The following is a 24,324-nucleotide window of genomic DNA, read 5'->3' on the forward strand; positions in this document are numbered from 1 at the left end:
TATAAGGGGGGGGGGGGGGTGGAAATCCAGGATGGAGTGTAGCTGTAATGATCTGGGGTCGATTTCCACCGTCAGCGCACACCAAGTGCGCTGAACCAGATGGGAATCCCCTCAATCACAGAAGCAGAGTACCCAGTATATGATGATATATTTGTAGAGAGGAATTCCAACCAGCAGGTGGAGCTGTGGCGTACAGAGGAACAAGTCCTCTGTACAGCCACAGATGCCAGATTGAAATTGCACGACTTGAAACAGTACTGGGCAATATAAACAAGGTAGCAACTCAAAAGGGAGCAAGAATAGAGACAGACTATATGAATGTCTACCAATCTAGTCACCACCCCGCGACGGTAGACATATCACAACAGAACAGACCAGAGTAAGAAAGTCAATCGCAAGAGATGCGATTGCTATAAGAAACACAAGACTGAGCAAAGACAGAGCATGAATTGAGTAAAGGAAGACACAGCAAATAACTACAATCTGAACACCAAGGGAAATAACAAATGAACTAACTAAACGCGGTCACCGCACATTATGCGCAACAGTGACAAGCGCGTTAATAGCACGGTCACCGCATGTTAAGCGTAACAGTGACAAAACGTACAAACCCTGGGTAACAGGTGAACACAGAAAACAAAGACAAACAGGTAGCGGGAACGCTTGCTAATCGGTTGCCTAACACCAGACAACAGCGAGTGTTCGTTCCAGACAAAACAGACAGAAGGAGTAACCAGTAGCAACCGCTGCCAAGGTTATACTCCAAGACACAGACAAGTAAGATCCACCACCTCTAGAGCTAGGGCGAATGCGATCTAGGAACAGGACTGAACGATTCACTATCAGCCACCGCAGGAGATAGTGTAAACGCAAGGCCAGGACAATACAAGACAAAACTAGGCAATACAAATAATACACACAAAACTGACTGCACTAGTAGGAGTGCAAAATGCACTCCCCAAGAATTAACTACGCTAAAATATTTTTAGCAACCAGATACCAAGAGGCTGAGGCTCTAAGGTTAGTCTCACTAAACAGAAACTATGACGAGCAAGGAATGCTGGGAGGAAGTGACATTTATACTGAAAACCTTCAAAGGAAACAGACAAGCAGATTGCAAGATAAGTAGATGTAAATCAGTCACTACAGCAGCAAGCCTCCCGAATCTTGCAAACTGACAGAAAGGCCTCTTTTCCCTGGACTGAACTATGCAACCTGCATAGGAAACCAACAAACTGTCCAGAGAATCAAGGAAAGCAGAGCGGATTCTGACAGTAGCCTGATTGGCTACAATGTGCCTGCTGACTGTGATGTAGAGGGTGAAAGTTGACCCTAATGATGCACTATGGGGGCGAATCGAACTTCCAGAAAAGTTTGCGTTTGCTCGCGACCGCGAACCACTGAAGTTTGCCGGGAACCGTTCACCGGGAACCGTTCGGGCCATCTACCTGTCTATCTTCCTGGCCGCAATAGCAGCATAGGGGGCGATATACAGGCTGGGAATGCGAACAATCACTCGCGTTCCCATGCCTGTCGGCCGGTGACGGCCAAACCGGAAGTGCTCGCCGGCGGGTCCTGGGACATCGGAGCGGAGCTGCGAGGGCACCGATCGGCTGCTGGGGGCTGAGGGAAGCCCCAGGTGAGTAAATCTCATTTTTTAGCTTTGACTTAAGTATCACTTTAAAGATGGTCTGTTTCAGCAAAAGAAAGAATTTAAAAGACTTTGGTCCAAAGTGATCAAGAAAGGGGGAATAATTGTGGTTGTTTTTACATTTAAAAATCAAATTCTCGAATGGGAAAGCCTGAAATCTCCAGGTCTAGTTGACTCAAATCATCTGAAAATTAATTGTGTTTAGAGCACATGAACAACTGTCTCAGATTCATTTGTGACTGTTTAAATTGCATACAATCATAACATTAAAATATATCCATATCAACCAGTTAAAAGTAAAGTTTCATTCTCTGATGTGCTATAAAAACATAGAAAAAGATTACTATTGTGCATTGCAAGGGTTGATAGGGTTGAATTATCAATACCAGGATAAACTGAACACTGGAATAACAATTAAGCAGTTATTCAGAGCAACCAAACAGGTTTCAGCTAGTTAATGAAATTATTTCTGATTGGTTACTGTAGATGGATGCATAGCGTACATAGAAAAAGGGCGCCCGGACAAAAAAGGGCGCGGGGTGTAAACGCTAATTAATAATTAATCATTAATAGCGTTTTAAAAATAGTGTGCTATATTTCGTTTACAAATAAAGTTTTACAAAATTATAAATCATTAAATAATGTTTATGAAATCGGCAATTGTGAAAACGTTAATCTTCCCTGTTTCCAAAGTTAAACTTATAATTACGTTTATTAAAAAAACAATAATATATGTTTAATTGTTATTATTGTATATTATTGTGAATAACCTTCATTTATGGTTTGTTCTTATAATAAAATCTGAAAATATTCTTTATAACGATGATATGAATATAACTACGTTCGTAATAAGTGTTGTAAAACATTAGTAAGTATTACTAAAATTGTACTAAAACTATACCTAAGCCTAGTCTTACACAGAACCCTCCCTGTACCTATCCCTAACCCCTAGACCCCCCTGGTGGTGCCTAAACCTAAGACCCCCCTGGTGGTGCCTAAACCTAAGACCCCCCTGGTGGTGCCTAAACCTAAGACCCCCCTGGTGGTGCCTAACCTAAGACCCCCCTGGTGGTACCTAACCCTAAGACCCCCCTGGTGGTGCCTAACCCTAAGACCCCCCTGGTGGTGCCTAAACCTAAGAGCCCCCTGGTGGTGCCCAACCCTAAGACCCCCCTGGTGGTGCCTAACCCTAAGACCCCCCTGGTGGTGCCTAACCCTAAGACCCCCCTGTTGGTGCCTAAACCTAAGACCCCCCTGGTGGTGCCTAAACCTAAGACCCCCCTGGTGGTGCCTAAACCTAAGACCCCCCTGTTGGTGCCTAAACCTAAGACCCCCCTGGTGGGGTGTCAGTTAAAAATGGCGCACAGCGCCAGGGGGATAAAAAGGGCGCCCAATAGACTTACATTATATAACGCTATTTAGCGTTATAAGTGTTAAAAAATGGCGCAGGCAGTGTGCCTTACACTTATAACGCTAAATAGCGTTATAAGTGGTCAAAAATGCAGCGGGGGTCGGGGAAGGAGAGAGGCAGCGGGGCGCTGGAGGGCATAGGCATCGGGGGAGGATGTGCAGAGGCATACGTTACCTTGTTCTGGGCCGCCGATCGCTCCTTCCCTCCGCTCCTTCCCTTCTTCCATTTGTTTACTGTAGTCCTGCAGCCGGCCAATCACCATGTGGCTTCAGTCTCCGCATGGTGATTGGCCGGCTGCAGGAATACAGCAAACGAATGGAAGGAGCGGAGGGAAGGAGCGATCGCCGGCCCAGGACAAGGTAACGTATGCCTCTGCATACATCCGCTGCCTATGCCCGCTAGTGTCCCGCTGCCTCTCTCCCCCAGCCCCCCCCCGCTGCCTGTACAACCCACCCCAGCCCCCCTGCATGGTTTTTCATAGCGCACCGCTCTGCAATCATTGTAGCATAAAACGAAATTTACCGGTTTAATGTATTTACATTAAAACGGTAAATAGCGTTTTATGCTACATTTATCGGCAGAACGGTGCGCCATTTTTCTCCTTGCGCCATTTTCAGATGGATGCCCTGGTGGTGCCTAAACCTAAGACCCCCCCCCCCCTGGTGGTGCCTAAACCTAAGACCCCCTTTTATTATGTGGATAATAATGTTTTACTAATTGTGGCTGCAAAAAATATATTGCAATTTACGTGACGTACTGATCGCTTTATTTTGTGAATAATAATGTTTTACAAACAGTAAGGGATAAAACTTTAAATAATGTTTTAATTAGTTAAATAAGATAAATATGTTTAGTATTTTTATAAACGTTATTCGGCACGGGTGCATTTTATAAACGTAAATCACCACAAGCACACTTATAAATCATTAAAAATCTCCAGGCGCCGTTTGTAAACGTTATTTATGTCCGGCACGATTTTTTCCTGCTCGGCGCCCATTAAACGTTATTTATTATGAGAGTGAATGGCGGCGCCCTTTTTGTCCACTAGCTGCCTGCGCCCTTTTTTCCCGGTTCCGGATGCATAACTCGTGCTGCCCTTTCCTGTAGACTTGACTGAGTAAACCAGCCTCAGAGAGCCAGCAGACAGATTGAAAAATTATAAAGCCTAAACCTAGAAAAACTCAAATACAGGTAGTTCCCGACTTACGAACGCCCGACTTACGAACGACCTGCCGACGGCATGGATTCTGTGTTTCCATGGGAACAAGTCAAAAACATTTTTTTTCAAATTGGACTTGTAGTTTTTGAGCAAATTTATTTTAAAAAAATTAAAGAAAAAATGTTTTTTTTTAACTTGTATAAGCAGGCACAGAGGGCAGATGTGACACAGAGAGGGACACTGGAGGCACAGGGGGCACAGAAAGAGGTACAGGGGACAGAGATGGCATAATGTTTCGACTTGAGAATAGATTCAGGTTAAGAACGAACCTACAGTCCCTATCTCATTTGTTAACCGGGGACTACCTGTATATAACATTTGTTTCACACTTTAAGCATACAGTACATTATAAGCAAAAAAAGTATTAAAATATATATTATAATGGATTATGCTGTTTACTGACTGAACACAAATAAATAAATAAATAAATAAATAAATTACCTTGTGTGTCACGTGTATCTGATGACCAGCCATGTCCAGTATTCGGTGCTGCATAGCTTCTTTCTGGTACTAATATTGAATAATTGTTATTAATCCAGAACATGCAAATGTAGTCACTAAAAAATTGTGTCAGTTGTAACTTATAATGATCATACCTACTGGCCTACGTTGTACAACTGGAACATTGGCTCGGCTAGCAGTTGGCCATTCGCGTCTTTGGACACCTTAATACAGATGACAGAACTATGAACATTTGCCATACTTATCTTAATACAAGGGTTAAATAAACATTGAGGTTCAAGTAGTTTCAAGACGGAAGTGAGGGACTGTACCTAAGTAATACCTATTTTCTCATTAAAGTGGAACTTCTTCTTTCTTTCAGATTCAGTATCACTGTGTACCGTTCAATACTTGCATACGAGCTGAATTTTTGGGACAAAAAAAGTGTCCCAAAAGTGTGTGTGTGTGTGTGTGTGTGTGTGTGGGGGGGGGGGGGGGGGGGGTCAGCTTATATGTGAGGGGAGTGTGGGGAAAGTTATCACTCCTCGTTCCTGGCAGCATCTCCCATACAACCCTCCTTGCTAGATGTCCAGGTTTCACTTTCTTCTCATACCGGGGAGGGATATGTGAGGGAGCAGGCTGGTGTTGTACTTTATACTGGTTGAACTCGATGGACGTATGTCTTTTTTCAACCAAAATAACTATGTAACTATGTAACTTCCTGTTTCCCTTGCAGTTCCGTACGCCATCACTAGATTCCCCCCCCCCCCCCCCCCTTATCTTATCTTTTGTGATTCTCTTTCAACTGGCAGAGTCCCAGTGGATTGGCATACAGCCCACGTTTTCCCATTATTTAAGAAGGGCAAAAAATCAGATCTAGGAAATTATAGACCTGTAAGCTTAACATCAGTTGTATGCAAACTATTTGAGGGGTTACTAAGAGATATTATACATGACTTCATAGTAGAAAATAATCTTATTTCTCAGCATCAGCATGGGTTTACTAAAGACAGGTCCTGTTTGACTAACATGCTTTTATGAGGTAGTGAACGCTAATGTGGATATTGGGAATGCTGTAGATGTGATATACTTGGACTTTGCTAAGGCCTTTGACACTGTTCCCCACAAAAGTCTGGTGAAAAAGTTGAGGATGCAAGGACTGGGGAAGAGTCTGTGTGCATTGATAGGGAACTGGCTAATGGACTAAAAACAAAGAGTTGTGGTCAATGGATCATACTCAAAATTTAGCAGTGGGGTCCCGCAGGGGTCTGTACTGGGTCCAGTGCTCTTCAATTTATTTATTAAGACCTAGTAGATGCAGTAGAAAGCAACGTTGCTATTTTTGCAGATGATACAAAATTGTGCAGAATCATCAACTCTCAGGAAGATAGTGACATATTGCAACAGGGTCTGGATAGGATGGCTATATGGGCACATACATGGCAGTAAATTCAATGTTGAAAAACGTAAAGTCATGCATTTCGGTCATACCAATGGTCTACTAGCACCATATAAAATAAATGGGATACAGTTGGGGACATCAAACTTGGAGAAGGACTTAGGAGTACTCATCGACAACAAGTTCAATAATTATATTCAATGCCAAGCCGCTGCAGCTAAAGCTAATAACATTTTGGGATGCATTAAAAGGAAAATCAAAACTCGAGATGCTACCATAATATTGCCCCTGTTTAACTCTCTAGCAAGGCCACATCTGGAATATGGAATTCAGTTCTGGGCACCACATTACAGGAAAGATATTTCAGTTTTAGAGCAGGTGCAGAGACGAGCAACAAAATTGATACGTGAGGCGGAAGGTCTCACTTACCAAGAAAGGTTAGATAAACTGGGTTTATTTAGTCTAGAGAAAAAATGCCTTAAAGGGGATCTAATTAACATGTATAAATACATCAGAGGGCTATATAAAAGCTTGGCGGATGAGCTTTTTGTGCCTACGCCTTCTCAAAGGACTAGAGGACATGATCTGCACATGGAAGAACAACTTTTAGCCATTTATTTAGGAAAGGGTTCTTTACAGTAAGATTGATTAAGATGTGGAATGCATTGCCACAGGAAGTAGTTATGGCAAATTCTATACGTACATTTAAAGGGGGTTTAGATGCTTTCCTTGGATTGAAAGACATCCATGGCTACAATTATTAGGTAATGCCCAGTGATGTTAATCCAGGGATTTTATCTGATTGCCATCTGGAGTCGGGAAGGGATTTTTTCCCTTTTGGGGCTAATTGGACCATGCCTTGTAAGGGTTTTTCGTCTTCCTCTGGATCAACAGGGATATGTGAGGGAGCAGGCTGGTGTTGTAATTTGTTCTCTGGTTGAACTCGATGGACGTATGTCTTTTTTCAACCCAAATAACTATGTAACTATGTCAGTGATGAGTACAAAGCTGCAAGGGAGATGAGAAGATGGCTGCCCAGAGACCAGAAGACACTGAAGCCTGGATCTGTAACAAGTACAGAGCTGCAAGGGAGACAGGAAGATGGCCAATCAGCAGAGGCAGCTATATTTCACAGCACTCTGCATCACATACACTGTACTGAACATACATACACTGCACAACCGCATATATACACTCCGCAAGCATGGATAACTCTGCATTACATGTACCACATTCTGAACCACATATAGGGTGTGACACTCTGTCCCACATACAAGGGGGAGATATCGGTGGGTCACAGATTAATAGGTTTTTCAGGGACAAAAGTTGGCCTATTTATGGGATGGCTTATACATGAGTATATACAGTAAGTCGTTGACTTTGTACAGTGCTGGGGCTAATTTTCTAAAGTTGCCCTGAGCAGGATCCAATAAACCCAGACAGTAATTTTTAAAACATTTTCTACTTTTATGTGCAGCCATCTCCTGGCCCTGGGTAATATCAAAGCAATGTTGAAAAAGTCATTTTGTGATTTTCCCTCACATGAATTCACCTGTGATGGAACCTTTTCTGTGCAACAAATTTTATGAAGACATATTGGCTATTTTGTCTACAGGAGAGACTACCTCTCCTTATTAACTTTTTTTTATTTGGGGGTGTCTCCACCCACCAGTATTACTGTTTTATAACCTAAGTTTAGACGTTGTGATTTTAGCTTAGTTCCCCTGCCAGCGGTCCTACCTAATCATGAGGAGTGTGACCACTGAGGCCCTCACAAGCCCGAGTGGTGGTGATTATTGCTCCGTAGGCCCTATTGGAGGTTGCACTTCTATTGCAAACAGAAAAGTGTGAGTAATTTTTGTTCAACCGCATTCCTCCTTTAAAGTAACATTCTACATTATTTGCTCCTGATTTTGTTCCTTTTGTGTCTTTTTTTGGTTCTTGGAGTTTCAGGATCTGTCCACCGCCAGACTGTTCTCCAAAAAGAACATTGTTGTCTATGTATAAGGATCACCTGGATAAACAAAAATGCTATTGGAAAAATATTCTGTTGGCGAATAAGCCAAAAATAGAACTTTTTTGGTTTAGAAGTGTAAGGTTTGGTTAAAGGCAAACGCTCCATTGCACCATAATAAACTTGTGCCAACCATCATCCCTTCTGTTACATAAGGAGGAATGGGCTAAAATTCCTCTAGGCCAATGTGCATGCATGACTGATCAGCACTTACTGGACACCTTTAGTTGCAGTTATCACTGCTCAAGGGGGTACACAAGCTACTGAAATTTTTTCCATACATAAATACGTAACTTGGGAACATGTTCCACAATAAGTGTTATGATTTTGATTATTTTTTTATTGGCATCTCAATGTCTAATTTTACGATTTTGATGAAAACCAATATTTTTTAGAAATATTGAAGATTCAAGGTCTCACAAACTATCAGGCAAAACTGTACTTTAACTAGTTCTTGTAACTTTTAAATGGAATTACTCCTTTTTATTTCTTTAATGAACATATTTTTACTTATGAGCAGGATGCAGGATCCACATATCTTCTTATGTTTCTCATAGTCTGCTCTGCACACAAACTCGGATCATGGCTATAATTTCTGGCTGTAATTATTCCTACCAGCTAGAAAAATATATTAAGTATGCCTGGCAGAAATTCTGGCAACATTCTGTAAAGCACTAGTGTAAAATCCTTCAAAATACATTTATTAGAAAGAAAAAAAGAAAAACAAGTGTGGTGCCTTAATAATCATTTTACAGTATTTGCTTTCCTGTTTCTCAATGTAATATAATACTACATAAACATTTCACACTCACATGCACTGTATTACTTACTTGGATTTGCTTGAACTGCCTTTTCAGCTAAAATCTGCTGAATTCTACTGGCACCTGTCAAAAGGACACATCAGAAATAACTATGTTGATGGTGGAAGTTTTTGCAGTATTTTCAACAGACTTTTGAAGCAAATTCCTGACAGTGAAAGTGCTCTCTTGTAGCAAACTGATGCAATTAAAGTGGGGTTGAACAAAGTTATAGAATATGAAACCAGGGGCGTAACAATAGGGGATGCAGAGGTTGCGACCACATCGGGGCCCTTGGGCCAGAGGGGCCCCAAGGGGCCCTCCCACAAGTATTAGCTCACTATTGGTCCTATGCTCATAATAATCACTTCTACAGATACTTTGAATAGTGGTAATCACTTTCCATACCCTTCTTGCACTTCTGACACTGTGGTAGCCATTGGCAGATTTTGGTGTGCCGTATAAATTGTTATGTATAGAGTGCTTGGGGGGGGGGGGGGGGGATATAAAACTTGCATTGGGGGGCCCACAGTTCCTTAGCTACACCACTGCAGCTAAGCTAACCTTGTGTGACACTATTTGTGAAAAATCCCTCTCCCTGGTCCCTGAAAGATACTCCAAACTGTGTACACTTCCATGTACTGAGATGTCACTGTGTCCTTTGGACTGATGCAATCATGTGATGTGGGGATCTGGAGAAACTGTTTGGTTCCCCATCAATGCCGGCCAATGAAACCAACTGAGTTTTGGGGAATGGATCTCTGACAAAGCAGCCCTTAAAGGGAACCAGAGTGGAGAGACATTTGAAGAGGCTGACATATTTATTTCCTTTTAAACATGCACATTACCTGGCTGTTCTGCTCATCCACTGCCTCTAATACGTGTAGCCATAGACCCTGAACAAGCAACCATATCAGATGTTTCTGACAAAAATCCGACAAGATTAGCTGCATGCGTTTTTCAGGTGTGTGATTCAGGCAATACTGACCAGAAAGATCAGACCAGAAAGATCAACAGGACTGCCAGGCAACTGGTATATTATAAAAGGAAATAATTATATTTCAGCCTCGTGATGTCTCTGACCTCGGGTTTCCTTTTTAGGTTGTGTAAAAGGCAACCTTACCCTTAACTTTACTTTTACTTTGCTTTAGTTTTTTAATCTTGGTAGGTATGCTTAACCTCCTTAGCGGTATGCCCGACACTGTGTCGGGCATACCGCTTCCTTCAATTACAAGTCCCCCACAAAGATTTTAAAAGATGTCATGGCCCCACAAGCTGTAGCTAGCACTAGGCTAGCTAGTCCAAGTGCCCGGCATCCTCAGAATGCCGCCGATCCCCCAATCCAGCCACTTAGTACATTAATACATTACCCCTCCTGGCTCCAGCGATCGGTGCAGCCTTTCCACACAGCTCCGGTCTCTCTATGGGGTGGATGGATCGGGTCTGCGCATGACGTCATGACGTCGGCGACATCATGACGTCATGTGTGATCCTCCCCATATTGAAGACCGGAGCTGTCCGGGAAGGCTGCGCCGATCGCTGGAGCCAGGGGGGGGGGGGGGGGGGGGAGGGGTTAAAGTATTATCAGGGGAGCAGCGGCGATCAGAGGGTGTTGGCTGCTTATGCTAGCTAGCCTAGTGCTAGCTAAAGCTTGTGGGGGCAAGAAAGCTTTTAGAATCTCCAGGTGCACTCTAACTGGAAAAACCTCCTGAGCGGCACAACACTCAGAAGGTTAAGTGCATGAATGCATTTTTAACTTACACATTTTATGGGTGCATAGATATTACAACTAGTGTATCGTGCACAATCTACTTTGGACGGCAAAGGTTTGCTACCAAAAGGCACCTAAGGAATTCTTACTTTGAAGTGTACCTGAACTGACATGTGACATAGGGGTGTATGCACTAAACTGTGTTAAAGGAAAACTGAAGTGAGACGTATATGGAGGCTGCCATGTTTATTTCCTTTGCATACCAGAGCTGAATCTGAATATGTTTTCTGATTTAAATAGCTTTTGATTATAGTAAATATGACCTCTTAATGCTGCAAATTCAACAAATGACCATTTTAAAATCTTTACACCCTAAAAGAAGTTTTAAAACTTTGTTGTGCGTAATAATTTGGAACAGTGCATGCTAAGATTTTTTTATTTTTGAATAAATCCCATTATCACGAGGAGGTTTGTTCAGTAACATTTGAATTATGCTCTAATGGTTGATGACTAAAAGATGACACTGACTTCCACTTACATCCACTATGTAGGAAAATCATATATATAAATATAATTTGCATAATAATTTGGAACATGGTGTATTTGGCTGCAGTAGTGTCTGAATCACACAAGAAACAAGCATGCAGCTAATCTTGTCAGATCTGACAACAATGTCAGAAGCACCTCATCTGCTGCATGCTTGTTCAGGGTTTATGGCTAAGTATTAGAGGCAGAGGATCAGCAGGACAGCCAGGGAACTGAAATTGCATAAAAGGAAATAAATATAGCAGCCTCCATAACCATATCACTTCAGTTGTCCTTTAAGCAGAATTATGCGTGTAAGTAGAGCGTAATGCATTGCACATAATGTATTGCATAGTTTACACGTTATTACGACCCACAAAATAAAACCGGGGGATTCTAGAAAAGTCCTATTCAAGAGTAGGATGATAGATACAAAGGTTTATCTCATCAGTTCATTTTTAGTTCCAGTTTGATTTAAGTGTTAACAGGCATACTATATTGAGGATTAACCTAGATGAACTAGATATGCCTAGTTTTCAATGTTTATTTTGCTGAAGAGTTTAGTGAGCACATACTGGGTGAGTTCATTCCTATCTAGCATGTGAAGGTAGGCATCACTAAAACCAGGGGTCTAGTCCTGAGAAAAGAAGTGAGTGGACTCACCTGGAAAACCCCTGCGCCGCGCGTAGCGCGGTGCGCCAAACAATGGACGTGGTCAAGCATAATGTGGGCGTGGTCATGGGTGCGGCCAAATATACATGACCTTAGCAGTGATGTAAAAAGTCTGCCGGGGAAGTTTGAGCTCTGCCGTAGTGTATCCCCCCAAAATAGATGTAATCTGACAGCATTTCACCAAAAAGACACATAATCTGGTAGAAGTGCCTCCAAAATACAGATAATATGGCAGTGGTTCCCCCAAAATAGACAATGTGGCAGCAGCAGTTCCCCCAACATACACATCATTTGGAAGCAGTTCCCCAAAATACATGAAACCTGGCAGCGGATTACCCAAAATACACGTAACACCCAAAATACATATAATCTGGCAGCAGTGGTCCCCCAAACATACACAATCTGGCAGCAGTTCCCCAAAATACGCGTAATCTGACAGCAGTCGTTCCCCTAACATACACATAATCTGGCATCTGTTCCCCAAAATACACATAATCTGGCAGCAGCCGTTCCCCTAACATACAGATAATCTGGCAGCTGTTCCCCAAAATACATAACAGCGGTTCCACAAAAATGCAGATAATCTGACAGCAGTTCCCCCAAAATAGGTACACCCAGCATAGGCTGCCAGGTCTATAGGTGTCCCCAGTATAAGTAGCCATGAGTATAGTAGTCCCCAGTATATGTAGCCAGAGGTATATGTGCCTAGTATATTGTAGCCAGGGGTATATATCCCCAGTATATGTAGCCAGGGGTATACATGCCCAGTATATGTAGCCAGGGGTATACATGCCCAGTATATGTAGCCAGGGGTATACGTGCCCAGTATATGTAGCCAGGGGTATACGTGCCCAGTATATGTAGCCGGGGGTATATACGTGCCCAGTATATGTAGCCAGGGGTATAAGTGCCCAGTATATGTAGCCAGGGGTATATGTGCCCAATATATGTAGCCAGGGGTATATGTGCCCAGTATATGTAGCCAGGGGTATATGTGCCCAGTATATGTAGCCAGGGGTATATGTGCCAGTATATGTAGCCAGGGGTATATGTGCCCAGTATATGTAGTCAGGGGGTATATGTGCCCAGTATATGTAGTCAGGGGGTATATGGGCCCAGTATATGTAGTCAGGGGGTATATGTGCCCAGTATATGTAGTCAGGGGGGTATATGTGCCCAGTATATGTAGTCAGGGGGGTATATGTGCCCAGTATATGTAGTCAGGGGGTATATGTGCCCAGTATATGTAGTCAGGGGTGTATATGTGCCCAGTATATGTAGTCAGGGGGGTATATGTGCCCAGTATATGTAGCCAGGGGTATATGTGCCCAGTATATGTAGCCAGGGGTATATGTGCCCAGTATATGTAGTCAGGTGGTATATGTGCCCAGTATATGTAGTCAGGAGGTATATGTGCCCAGTATATGTAGTCAGGGGGTATATGTGCCCAGTATATATGTCGCCAGGTGTATATGTAGCCAGGGGTATATATGTGCCCAGTATATGTAGTCAGGGGGTATATGTTCCCAGAATAGGTACTCAGGTGTCCCCCAGCAGGAGGGGAGCAGCGCTGTGGAAGGAGAGCTGTGAGAAGCACCTTAGGGTGCTCTCCTTCCCTCGCTCTCCCCTCCTGAAGTAACAGGCGGGCAGCCGGCAGGACTTACCTCTCCTCGTCGTCGGAACACCGGATCTGCGTGCCGCAAGTCTGGTCTGGTCCAGACCAGAGCAGCGGCACGCAGATCCGGCGCCGGAAGTAGTAGAGGTAAGTCCCGCCCGCTGCCGGCTGCCCGCACGTTACTTCAGGAGGGGAGAGCGAGGGAAGGAGAGCACCTAAGGTGAGGGAAGGGGGGGGGAGATGGCCCCCCTTCTCCACCGCTGCTCACTGCTCTCCTTCCACTGCGCTGCTCCCCTCCGAACATGGCAGGGTGAACGGCATCCACTCTCTGGAATTAGTAAGTGGACGCCGTTCACCCGCGTCCACGCACCACTCGACCCCTGACTAAAACTATCATCTTTTAAAATGCTGAACATTCTGATAAATTCCTCCTTGTTACTTCATCAGTCTTTGACCAATAGAGGAAGCTTAATACAAATGGATTCACAAATATAACTGCACTACCAACCACCATATTATATATAGTTTCACCTGCTGCTGAAAAGGAATATTTCCATCTTAAAGTGCACCTAAGACAAATAGATTGATTTTTACTAACCTTGGGCTATTTCCAACCTCATGTAGTCCATCTAGTTCCCAAAAGTCTGTGACTCGGCTCAGTCATGGACTACTGCGCATGCGCTTGCACAGAATGCTCCCATACACAGGAGCGCTGCGTTATGGAGGAGGCGTGTGGACTGAAACAGCACATGCGCAGTGGCTTTCAACCAAGCTTGATCACGGACCTCACAGTGGAACAGTGGAGGGGACCGGACAGGCACAGAGGGAGAAAACAGATTACAGGGGGCAGGAGGAAGCCCCAGGTAAGTAAAAATCCTTTTCTTTTATTCATCTCAGGTTTACTTGAATATTGAAGTTTGATTGGGATAAAAATGCTCAGACATGATACTCTAGACAAAAAAAATAAAGCAATTCTACAAAGTAGTGCCAACTGCAGTAGGTCTAAAGTCGAGTATCATTACAGTGAGGAAGAAGCCTACTTCAATGCAGGAATGGCACTGTACATACACATGTTTATCTTATATCACATGTCAGTTCAGGTAACCTGTAATCTCTGCTTAAAGCGGACCTCAATTCTTCCGCAACAGACAATGAAAACACATATAGTTGCTGAGAAAATTACTCTGAGTTTGTATAGAGTGAGCAGCCTGTCTAGTTCCCGCTTTTCAGCAAGTAATCAGCAAGTGTAAATCAGGGCTGTCAGCTGTGTCTGAGCTGTGCTTTGGTGTTATGATGTTCTGTGCTAATATGTAAACACTGAAGGTTAACCCTTTCTGTGCTCCCAGGAATGTCCAGGAAGTAAACACTGCAGGTTTATTGTAGGCGTTCAATACGTTTTTTTTTTTACAAAGAAATGTTTTCTTTAAAGGTTATTATGTTGTTGCTTATCTTTTAGAGCAAAGAGGAAGTTCTGTGTTTAGGTCTGCTTTAAAAATAGCTATTCTGTTAAGACTGCACACTCCTTGTATGCATTAAACAGTTTACATACCTGGGTTACTCCTTGGGATCTGACGACTATTTGCATAAGTAGCTGGTGACCTGACAACTTAAAAACAATTTGTAGAGATAAGTTTCAGCTGGCCACATTCATATCTGGATATATATATATACATTCAAGTACAATATGACATGGCATACCTTGATTAGGAAGTCTTCCGTGAGGAGCAGGCATTGCTTGTCCTGAAATAAGAAATCAAAGTACAACTCAGTTTGATAAAAATGCAATCACGATGGAATTGTATACCAATTGGTTAGTTTTTTTTCTTTAAAGACATGTAAAATGTATCAACTTAACACTAACACTCTAGTGGAAAGTTAAAATATGTAAAAACTTGGTTCTAAGTAATCCCCCCCACCTTAGTCATATGTTCATCATAGTCTAACGCCATTTGTTTGGGGGTAAGCTAATTAACTTATCTGTATATGTTTGTAAGGAAACAAAAGGTCCTGGATGAAACCCTTGCAACCATAGTAAGAACATATGAATTTCATGCCGATAGTGTCCTGGCCCAAAAGTCAGGGTCTGATGTATCTGCTTGTATACCAAACTGGAGGAGGCGCCCCAATATGGTATGCAATGAAACAGTCTTACCTCAGGTAAAAGTTTTAAAGATAATCATTTTATTGGACACTAGATTAGGGTGCCTCCTCCCATTTTGTAAAAGGTTCGTCACTCAAATTTCATCTGGAGACCCCTCATATCTGATTGTACAATTGACTTAGGAAATAGGAACTCAATTTTAGCATTCCCAGCTAAAATCCTTAGGTGACTGAAGTGACTGTTTAGTTTATATTGGTAATGTATACATATTATTTATCTAGATAGATATCAGAATCCCAAATATCTGTTCACAAACCACAAGCTTATACTGATATTGTGCAGACACAACTAGTTTAGGCTTCTGTTCTGTACCTGTACCTAGTTATTACTGCAAAAGAGATATACTATGCTTTGTTAAACTGTAAACAGCAATGTGCTAGATGGAATTTGTTATTTCTCCACAAATTGAGTTAAACTATTCATACAAAGATAAGCTGTCTTTTTTTCATACACTTACTTGATGAAGCAGCCGCAACAGATGAATATACTGGATGGGTGTTACTTGCCGCTTAAAAAAAAAAAAAAAAGATAAATGTCTTGTGTACAATATTTTTTTTCCAATAAATAGAATGCTATTAGAAGGTAGTCTTGAATGTAATCTAAATTATTCGAAGAACATTAACTCCCTTTTTATTTAGTCAAAAAGATGCAGTATTAATGTATAAATGTATTAATGCAACTCTGTGCAAGGGAAATGTTTTCATGATTTGCCATCATTGCTGTTTTCAGTTTGTGCAGTCTACTAGTACACATAAAATATAACTGCTATCACCATCACATTTGCTTGGTATGTTAGAGTTAGAGTGAACAGTGGGAACAAGTACATTTTTTTTTCATAAAGACTTTCTGAGAAATTAGATTTTAAAGAGAATCTGTAAGGAAAAAAGTGCCTCTATGGGGTACTTACCTCGGGCGGGGGAAGCCTCTGGGTTCTAATAGAGCTAAGGAGGGGAGAGCCTATGCATTTTGTTAAACTGTAGTATTATGTACAGTATACACATTATTATTAAGTATACTACAGGAATCTCTCATTTAATAAATGGGATACAGATGGGGAGGGACATCAAACTTGGAGAAGGTCTTAGGAGTACTCATTGATAACAAATTAAATAATCGTATTCAATGCCAAGCCACTGCAGCTAAAGCTAATAAAATTTTGGGATGCGTTAAAAGAGAAAAAAAAAACTCAAGATGCTAGCATAATATTGCCCCTGTTTAACTCTCTAGTAAGGCCACATCTGGAATATGGAATTCAGTCTGGGCACCACAACCACATTACAGGAAAGATATTGCAGTTTTAGAGCAGGTGCATAGACTAGCAACAAATTGATACAATGGATGGAAGGTCTCACTTACCAAGAAAGGTTAGATAAACTGGGTTTATTTAGTCTGGAGAAAAGACGCCTTAGAGGGGATCTAATTAACATGTATAAATACACCAGAGGGCAAGATAAAAGCTTGTTGGATGAGGTTTTTGTCCATAGGCTTTTACAAAGGACTAGAGGACATGATCTGGGCATGGAGGAAAAATGTTTTAGCCATTTATCTAGAAAAGTGTTCTTTACAGTAAGATTGATTAAGATGTGGAATGCATTGCCACAGGAAGTAGTTATGGCAAATTCTATATCTGCATTTAACAGGGGCTTAGATGCTTACCTTGCATTGAAAGACATCCATGGCTATAATTACTAGGTAACGCCCAGTGGTGGTGATCCAGGGATTTTATCTGATTGCCATCTTAATTCGGGAAGGATTTATTTCCCTTTTGGGGCTAATTGGACCGTGCCTTGTAAGGGTTTTTGGCCTTCCTCTGAATCAACAGGGATATGTGAGGGAGCAGGCTGGTGTTGTACTTTATTTTCTGCTTGAACTCTATGGACGTATGTCTTTTTTCAACCGAAATAACTATGTAACTATGTAAACCACATTTTAAAAAACATTTTTACTATAGTAACTTTTCTTAAAAAAACATTTAAATTTGTTTTACTTGTTTCCACAGTTCTCCCTAACATACCAACCAAATGTGGGGATGATAACATGTATGCAGGCTTTACAATTGACCACAGAAATTGGCACCATTGAATTCAACATACAATGTGAAGTTTGGTCCAAAATTGGGTTGCAAATTCACAATAATCTTGCTAAGCAAGATTGGGACCAATACGCTGAAAGTCCAAACTTGAAAATTTCATTAGCTTTTCCCTACTCATGACTTCACTGCTCCCCTTGGGCTTGATTCACTAAAGGGTGCTAACACAGCACGCCTAAAAGCGATGCACGTGCAAACTAGGGTGCTAAGTAGTTACTGTTACTGTTTGCGTGCTATTTTAGCATGCGTAAAAGTTTGCGTTCGTAAAGTTTTGCGTGCAAAGTATGGTCATCATGCTACTTAGCACGTGAAGCGGCTGATTTTGCATGCGAAGCGTTGCGCGCAAAACCTTTGCGCACATATTAGTGCATGTAAAGCCAGTTTGCACGTGCTAAGTGGCTTTTCACTGGCGTGCTAACACTTAGCACGCTTCTGTGAATCAAGCCCCTTGACTTTCTTGAGTGGTACTGCTATTTGTATGCAGTGCATCATTGGAGGCTTCGTTTTACATTCATACTGAGATGGGAGAGGTTTTTTCCTTTAATTTGTTTGTTGATTGATCATCCTGTGAACCTGGAGTTCAACTGTAAGATTTATATTTGTTAGTATAAATGTTGTATAAATATGTTTGAATTCCCCCTTTTGTTAATTCTTGTATTCTATTATATCAGTTACCAAAAATGGACTGACCGTTTACTGAAAGAGTTTACTGGATCCAAACTGCAGGAGAGCAACTGAACCTCTTGCAGATTTCTATTGCATGTTAAAGAAAACCTGAGATCAAGCCAGAAAAATAATTGATACTTACCTGGGGCTTCCTCCAGCCCCCTTTCTGGCCCTGGGCGCCCTCGCCATCTACCCAGGCCTCTCGGTTCATCCGCTAGCTGGCCTGGTAACTTGCCTCAGTATCACTTCCTCACCCATTCGTGGGCTGGCCATGCACCTCTGTATTAATGAAGCCCCAGGTTAGTTTAAATTATTTTTCTTGCTTGGTCTCAGGTACATGTTAAGTGGACTTGCAGCCTTAATCTGGGATGCTAAAACTGGTGCTTGACATAATGGATGATCTGGTACAGCTACTGGGACATACAGGTGACCATCTTGCTTAAAGTGGACCCAAACTAAAAATACAAGATTTCAGAAATAAAATCTATTTTCTAAATTATAATGATAAATAGCAGCCTTTTTTCAGCTGCATGATGACAAATCTAAAATATTTTACATTTATTGGAGAAGCCCCTCCCTTCCTTTCATATTGCCGGCAAATAATCCGGCAAACTGGTGGAGTAGGTGGTGTCCGGCAATGGAGGAATTGCTAATGGCTGCCTCCTGTATAACCCTAGTTATGCAAAGAAAACGGGTGAAAAGCATGCACTGAAATGCTCATAGGCTTGAAGGAGTGTTTATTTATCTTTGTATGTGTCAGAGTGGTGCAACTAAATATTTTGAATTAAAAAAAATGTTTGGTTTGGGTCCGCTTTAATGTCCCAACTACTAGAGTAAGTAGAAACAGACACACATGATCTGTGTCTGCATGCTAAGGCTCACTTCACACTAGGCCCACTGCTACTCTGTTTCCCTAGAGAGGACAACAGTGGACCAACGGACATGCAGAATAAAAGATGTTACTGCCCTTTCATTCCTGTCTTGCATGCTGCAAAAAGTACTTAGCATGTGCCAATTGTTCTTACTGTATATCTATTGTTAATGTATTGTCAGTAGAGGGAGTCCTTGGATACTGTGTGCTAAAATAGTTTTGGTTCTAAACTGTAATGATTTTTACTTTATTCTGATATTTTAAGGTAGCAAGCAACAAAAGTTAACACATCTTACCTTCTCCTATTTGTATCTGAACTTCCCTGCACATGTAAAGTTTGTAGCCTCTTATCATACAAATAGCACAGGTAATATTTTATAACTCTATAACTCTGTTCCAACCTACTCACCTGTATCTCTTGCCCTTACTAGTGGAGGTCTTGTTCTAGCTGGTGTAGGAGTAGTGGTAATAGTAGTAGTCGTGGTGGAAGTAGTTGTTGGGGTGGTTGTAGGCCTTGGTGTTGTTGTAGGCTGTGGAGTTGTAGGCTCTGGGGTTGTTGTAGGTGTGGTTGTAGTAATAAATACTGGGGCTGTGGTTATAGGTGGAGATGGTGCTTCTCTCTGATAGGGTTCTATGAAGGAAAAAACAAAAAAACATTGGTATGACCAGTTATGTTAAGATCATCCTATATTTAGCATCACTTTAAGTGAACCTCCAGACTAAAAATTGACTCAGCAGCACTGGAAAGGCCTGGTGTTTCTTTAACTGTTTCACAGCATCAGAACTTTTTTTCTCTTATACAAGCCTCATTTTTAGCTGCACAGAAAAAAACTGCCCGGGCATTTTCCCCCTAATGCTGTGCAAAGCATGATGGGATTTCTGATGTTGTTCTCGTTCTGCTGTTTTGGTGCATTATTTTTTTACATTTTGAATTTGACATTTGAAGCCTAGTGTGTGCAGCTGGGAGGGGTAATCAGGACACAGGAGAGTTGGAACTGTGTCTCCTGCTCCCTGTCACCTCCTTTCAACCAAAAAGATGGCTGCCCCCATGACAAAGATGGCAGCCCCCATGAATCACAAACATTTGCCTGTTCTTTTAAAATGGGGTGGGTAAGAGATTATATTACCTATCTATTCTAATTAACATAACTATTGTAACTTAATGACAGTATGTTTGTTTAGGCTGAAGTTCCCCTTTAAGGAAAGTATGAAGAATGTAATTTTTGACTTCCTTCTCAAAAATGCTGCTTATCATGCTGTCATCCTGATTTTTTTTTTTTTTTAGTTAGTTAGTTTTGAAGTCTAACTATGACTGAGAAAGAGGTTGTTGGTCAGATGTTGTAACTGCCCTCTGACTTTACTAAGTGTTTGTTCCAAGTCAGTGCTGCAGAATGCACAGAAACCACAAGACCTGCATTGCAGGTGGGCACATAGCATTGGTGTAGTGCAGGGGCATTGCTAGGATCCTAACCAGGCTAGCCAAAAAATGGGTGTGGCTTTGCACCAGAATGTTGGTGTGGTCATGGGTGGAGCCAAATTTACATGAACTTAAAGAGACACTGAAGCGAAAAAAAATGATGATATTATGATTTGTATGTGTAGCACAGCTAAAAAATAAAACATTAAGATCAGATACATCAGTGTATTTGTTTCCAGTACAGGAAGAGTTGAGAAACTCCAGTTGTTATCTCTATGCAAACAAGCCATTAAGCTCTCCGACCAAGTTGGTTGTGGAGAGGGCTGTTATCTGACTTTTATTATCTCAACTGTAATTGAACTGTTTACTTTTCCTCTGCTAGAGGAGATGTCATTACTTCACAGACTGCTCTGAAAGACTCATTTTGAATGCTGAGTGTTGTGTAATCTGCACATACCGTATATGCTGGCGTATTAGGCGACTGGGCGTATAAGACGACCCCCCAACTTTGCCAGTTAAAATGTAGAGGTTGAGGTATCCTCGCCGTATAAGACTACCCCATAGTAGTAGTGTCAGGGTGCCGGGTATCAGGCAGAGCTGTAATTACCTTATGCTGCAGTCATCCGGTAATAAGAAAGATAGATCGCGTTCTCAGTTTAAAAAATAACTTGTTGTAACAGCTTCTTGCGAGCAGCCGCTCGCACGGGTAGCAGTGCAGCTTCCTGCGTCCCTTGACTGGTGACGTGTGCGCTCCACTGATGAGGCTCACGCCGGAAGAGATTGCCGGGATGTATTGTGGAGCGCACACGTCACAAGTCAGGTGATGCAGGAAGCTGCACTGCTACCCGTGCGAGCGGCTGCTCGCAAGAAGCTGTTACAACAAGTTATTTTTTAAACGGAGAATGCGATCTATATTTCTTATTGCCGGATGACTGCAGCATAAGGTAATTACAGTTCTGCCTGACACACGGCACCCTGACCAGACCTGACATTCTGACACTCGGCGTATAAGACGACCCCCGACTTTTCAGATGTTTTTTCAGGGTTAAAAAGTCGTCTTATACGCCAGTATATACGGTATTATAGAATAATGCAATGTTAGAAAAAACACTATATACCTGAAAATAAAAGTATGAGAATATTTTCTTTGCTGCTAATCTTCTAGTAATTATTCATAGTACACAACCAATTCATTATATCATATTTATTTTTTTTCGCTTCAGTGTCTCTTTAAAGGACAACTGAAGTGAGAAGAATATGGAGGCTCCCATATTTGTTTTCTTGTAAACAATACCAATTGCCTGGGGGATATCCGGGGCACCTCCAGAATAGATCTGGGGCATGTCATGTGTCAGTGATCTTTTGGGCTAGCAATGCCCCTGGTGTAGTGATTATTAAGTAGTGTTCATCTTTTTACCAGCACAAGCTTCCTGAAGAGAGAAGGATATATGAGGTATCATTGCTGACTTCTTTTGAACAATAATACTTTCTGGCTGTTGTAGTGTTCCTCTGTCTGTAATGTTACTTGCATTAATGATCTAGAACATGTATGCAGATCAGTGGTTCTTGTTGCTGATAAGAAGGCTATGCACACTTTCAGCTGCTGTCTTCCAGTGGGATAAGTCATTCAATCCACACAAAAAGTATCTTTATTTATAAAACAGTTTCTTCTTGACCAACTCTACTTCTGCAGTAAGAGATGTGGTACTGCACCCCAGTGCTATAGAATCTTAAATGAACTGCAATGATGAAGGAAGTCCCACACTTACTAGTGACACTGGTCATCTTAATGTATTAGAAAAAAATCTGTCAGCAAAGCAACTTTCATAAGAATACAAATGGTAGCCTCTGATTTCATGTTTCTAAAACTCCATGAAATCAGCTTGCAGAAAAAAGGATCTATGCTTCTCTCCCTCGAGGGTCATTTCTGGGTACAGGCCATGTAAGTCTGTTCTTTGAACACCATCAAGTGCGTTGTTTCTCAACATTATTACAGCATGCATCTCTTTATTAATGATTGTATTGGCCAAGAGCCCCTTACTGTTGGCAACAACATTTAAGTAATCCTTGAAACATATGTATATTTGTTAGGAGTACTCCATATGTGTATGCAAATACTTTTAAAAGATTCCTTCATGCTTTTACCTAATTGTAAATACTTAATCCGGTTTGTTTATGTATGATTTATTGCTCTTTTAATCTCAAAATTTACTATTATGGATTGACATGACAGGTCCTCTAAACCCTCCTATAACTATGCCTAATACTAACATCCAAACTCTATCCCCTAGCACTAACCCTCCTATAACTAAACTTAACATTAACCCTCTGCCATAGCCCATAACGCTCTGTTGCAGCTTACAAAGGTACTTGAATATAGATATAGCTGAACCCTGGAGCCGATTCATCATCTCGGTTGCATGCTGCGCCGATAGCCGGGGTGTGGCTGTATAATAACTTTGATTTAATCATTCGATACATTATAGCTGCAAATTTACATTGCACTCTATGACGGTGCCTAATTAAAATATCGGTCCCAGCTTCCAAATTACGTATCTTGTCCCCAGGTACACGTATGAGTTAAGAGTGTTCAGAGTACGCACTTCACCATTCGGAGAAAGTTTGTATATACAGTTATACAGTATAAGTGTATGTGTACATGCATGCGTGTGTGACCATGTGTGTGTTTGTGTATATACAAAGGGCTGCAACACACTACTTGAACAAAACAAAAAAAGAGTTACCCACCCTTAACACAATGGCAGCATGTAATAAAACAGATGTCATATATCTAGGTATCTTGGTAGCTATTTGGAAGGTAAGGTAATTTTATCTTATCATATTGTGACTCTTGGCATTTTCCCCCTCCAAAAGAGACTTAGCAATTTTGCAAGGTTATTATCATTAATGATTTATAAAGCGCCAACATATTCCGTGGCGCTGTACAAAGTAAGAAACGAACATGGGGTACATAATAAAACAGACAATGGTGTACACTAATATACAAGATACATAATTAGTGACAAAATACAAAATACTGAATTGGTAATGACAGTGATAAAAGTAACATAATTAATAAAATGTATAATGATTTCCAAGACACAAAAGGGGGAGAGTGCCCTGCCCTTGCGAGCCTACAATTTAAAGCGGTATAAAACCCTGACATAATATTCAATAAAAACATGTTTTCCTACTTTTTATATGCCATACGGTTATCATATTTGCATTTGTGCATAAGTATTATTGTTCATTTATCAATTACAAGTTCCCAAAAGTACAGTTTTTTGCTTTGAGAGCTGACTTTGCATTTTATTCATAACTGTTTTTATTCATTATGTATTGAAGGCAGAAATGCTTTGAGTGTCTGTCTGTGTCCAGGAGCTTCTGCACAGTCAGAGAATGTGTCACATTCCTCACTTGATACAATCAAGTAAACACAAGATAACATTATCTCCACTTCGGATGCGTCCAGATTTCTCTGCACTAAACTTTCAAGTCCTGTGTGTAACCCTTTGAATGCTGTTCTAGTAAAAAAAAAATGCCGGTTGTATATAATAAGCTGTAAATAGTTTTTTAGAGCAAAGAAGAAATGCTGAGTTTCATTCCGCTTTAAAGGGAATAGGGGGAACAAGAGGAGGGGTAGTATACAACAAAATATAGAGGCA

The 24,324-nt window shown here is 41.4% G+C and overlaps 1 protein-coding gene across 5 annotated transcripts in view; it reads right to left on the reverse strand.

Annotated features, from left to right (window-relative positions):
- VIT (vitrin) overlaps window positions 1-24,324 on the reverse strand; it is a 437,052-nt gene that overhangs the window by 139,126 nt on the left and 273,602 nt on the right. For 4 of the 5 annotated variants that reach the window (XM_068231965.1, XM_068231964.1, XM_068231963.1 and 1 more), the window contains exons 7-13: window positions 19,652-19,873; window positions 16,074-16,124; window positions 15,154-15,195; window positions 15,005-15,061; window positions 8,966-9,019; window positions 4,878-4,946; window positions 4,723-4,791 (exon numbers count right to left, since the gene is read on the reverse strand). In XM_068231965.1, coding sequence (XP_068088066.1) covers window positions 4,723-4,791; window positions 4,878-4,946; window positions 8,966-9,019; window positions 15,005-15,061; window positions 15,154-15,195; window positions 16,074-16,124; window positions 19,652-19,873 — 564 coding nt within the window. The remainder of the gene's footprint in view (window positions 1-4,722; window positions 4,792-4,877; window positions 4,947-8,965; window positions 9,020-15,004; window positions 15,062-15,153; window positions 15,196-16,073; window positions 16,125-19,651; window positions 19,874-24,324) is intronic. The other variant, XM_068231966.1, reaches the window with a different exon arrangement.

This window comes from Hyperolius riggenbachi, chromosome 4 (genome assembly GCF_040937935.1).
Source record: "Hyperolius riggenbachi isolate aHypRig1 chromosome 4, aHypRig1.pri, whole genome shotgun sequence".
Classification (NCBI taxonomy): domain Eukaryota; kingdom Metazoa; phylum Chordata; class Amphibia; order Anura; family Hyperoliidae; genus Hyperolius; species Hyperolius riggenbachi.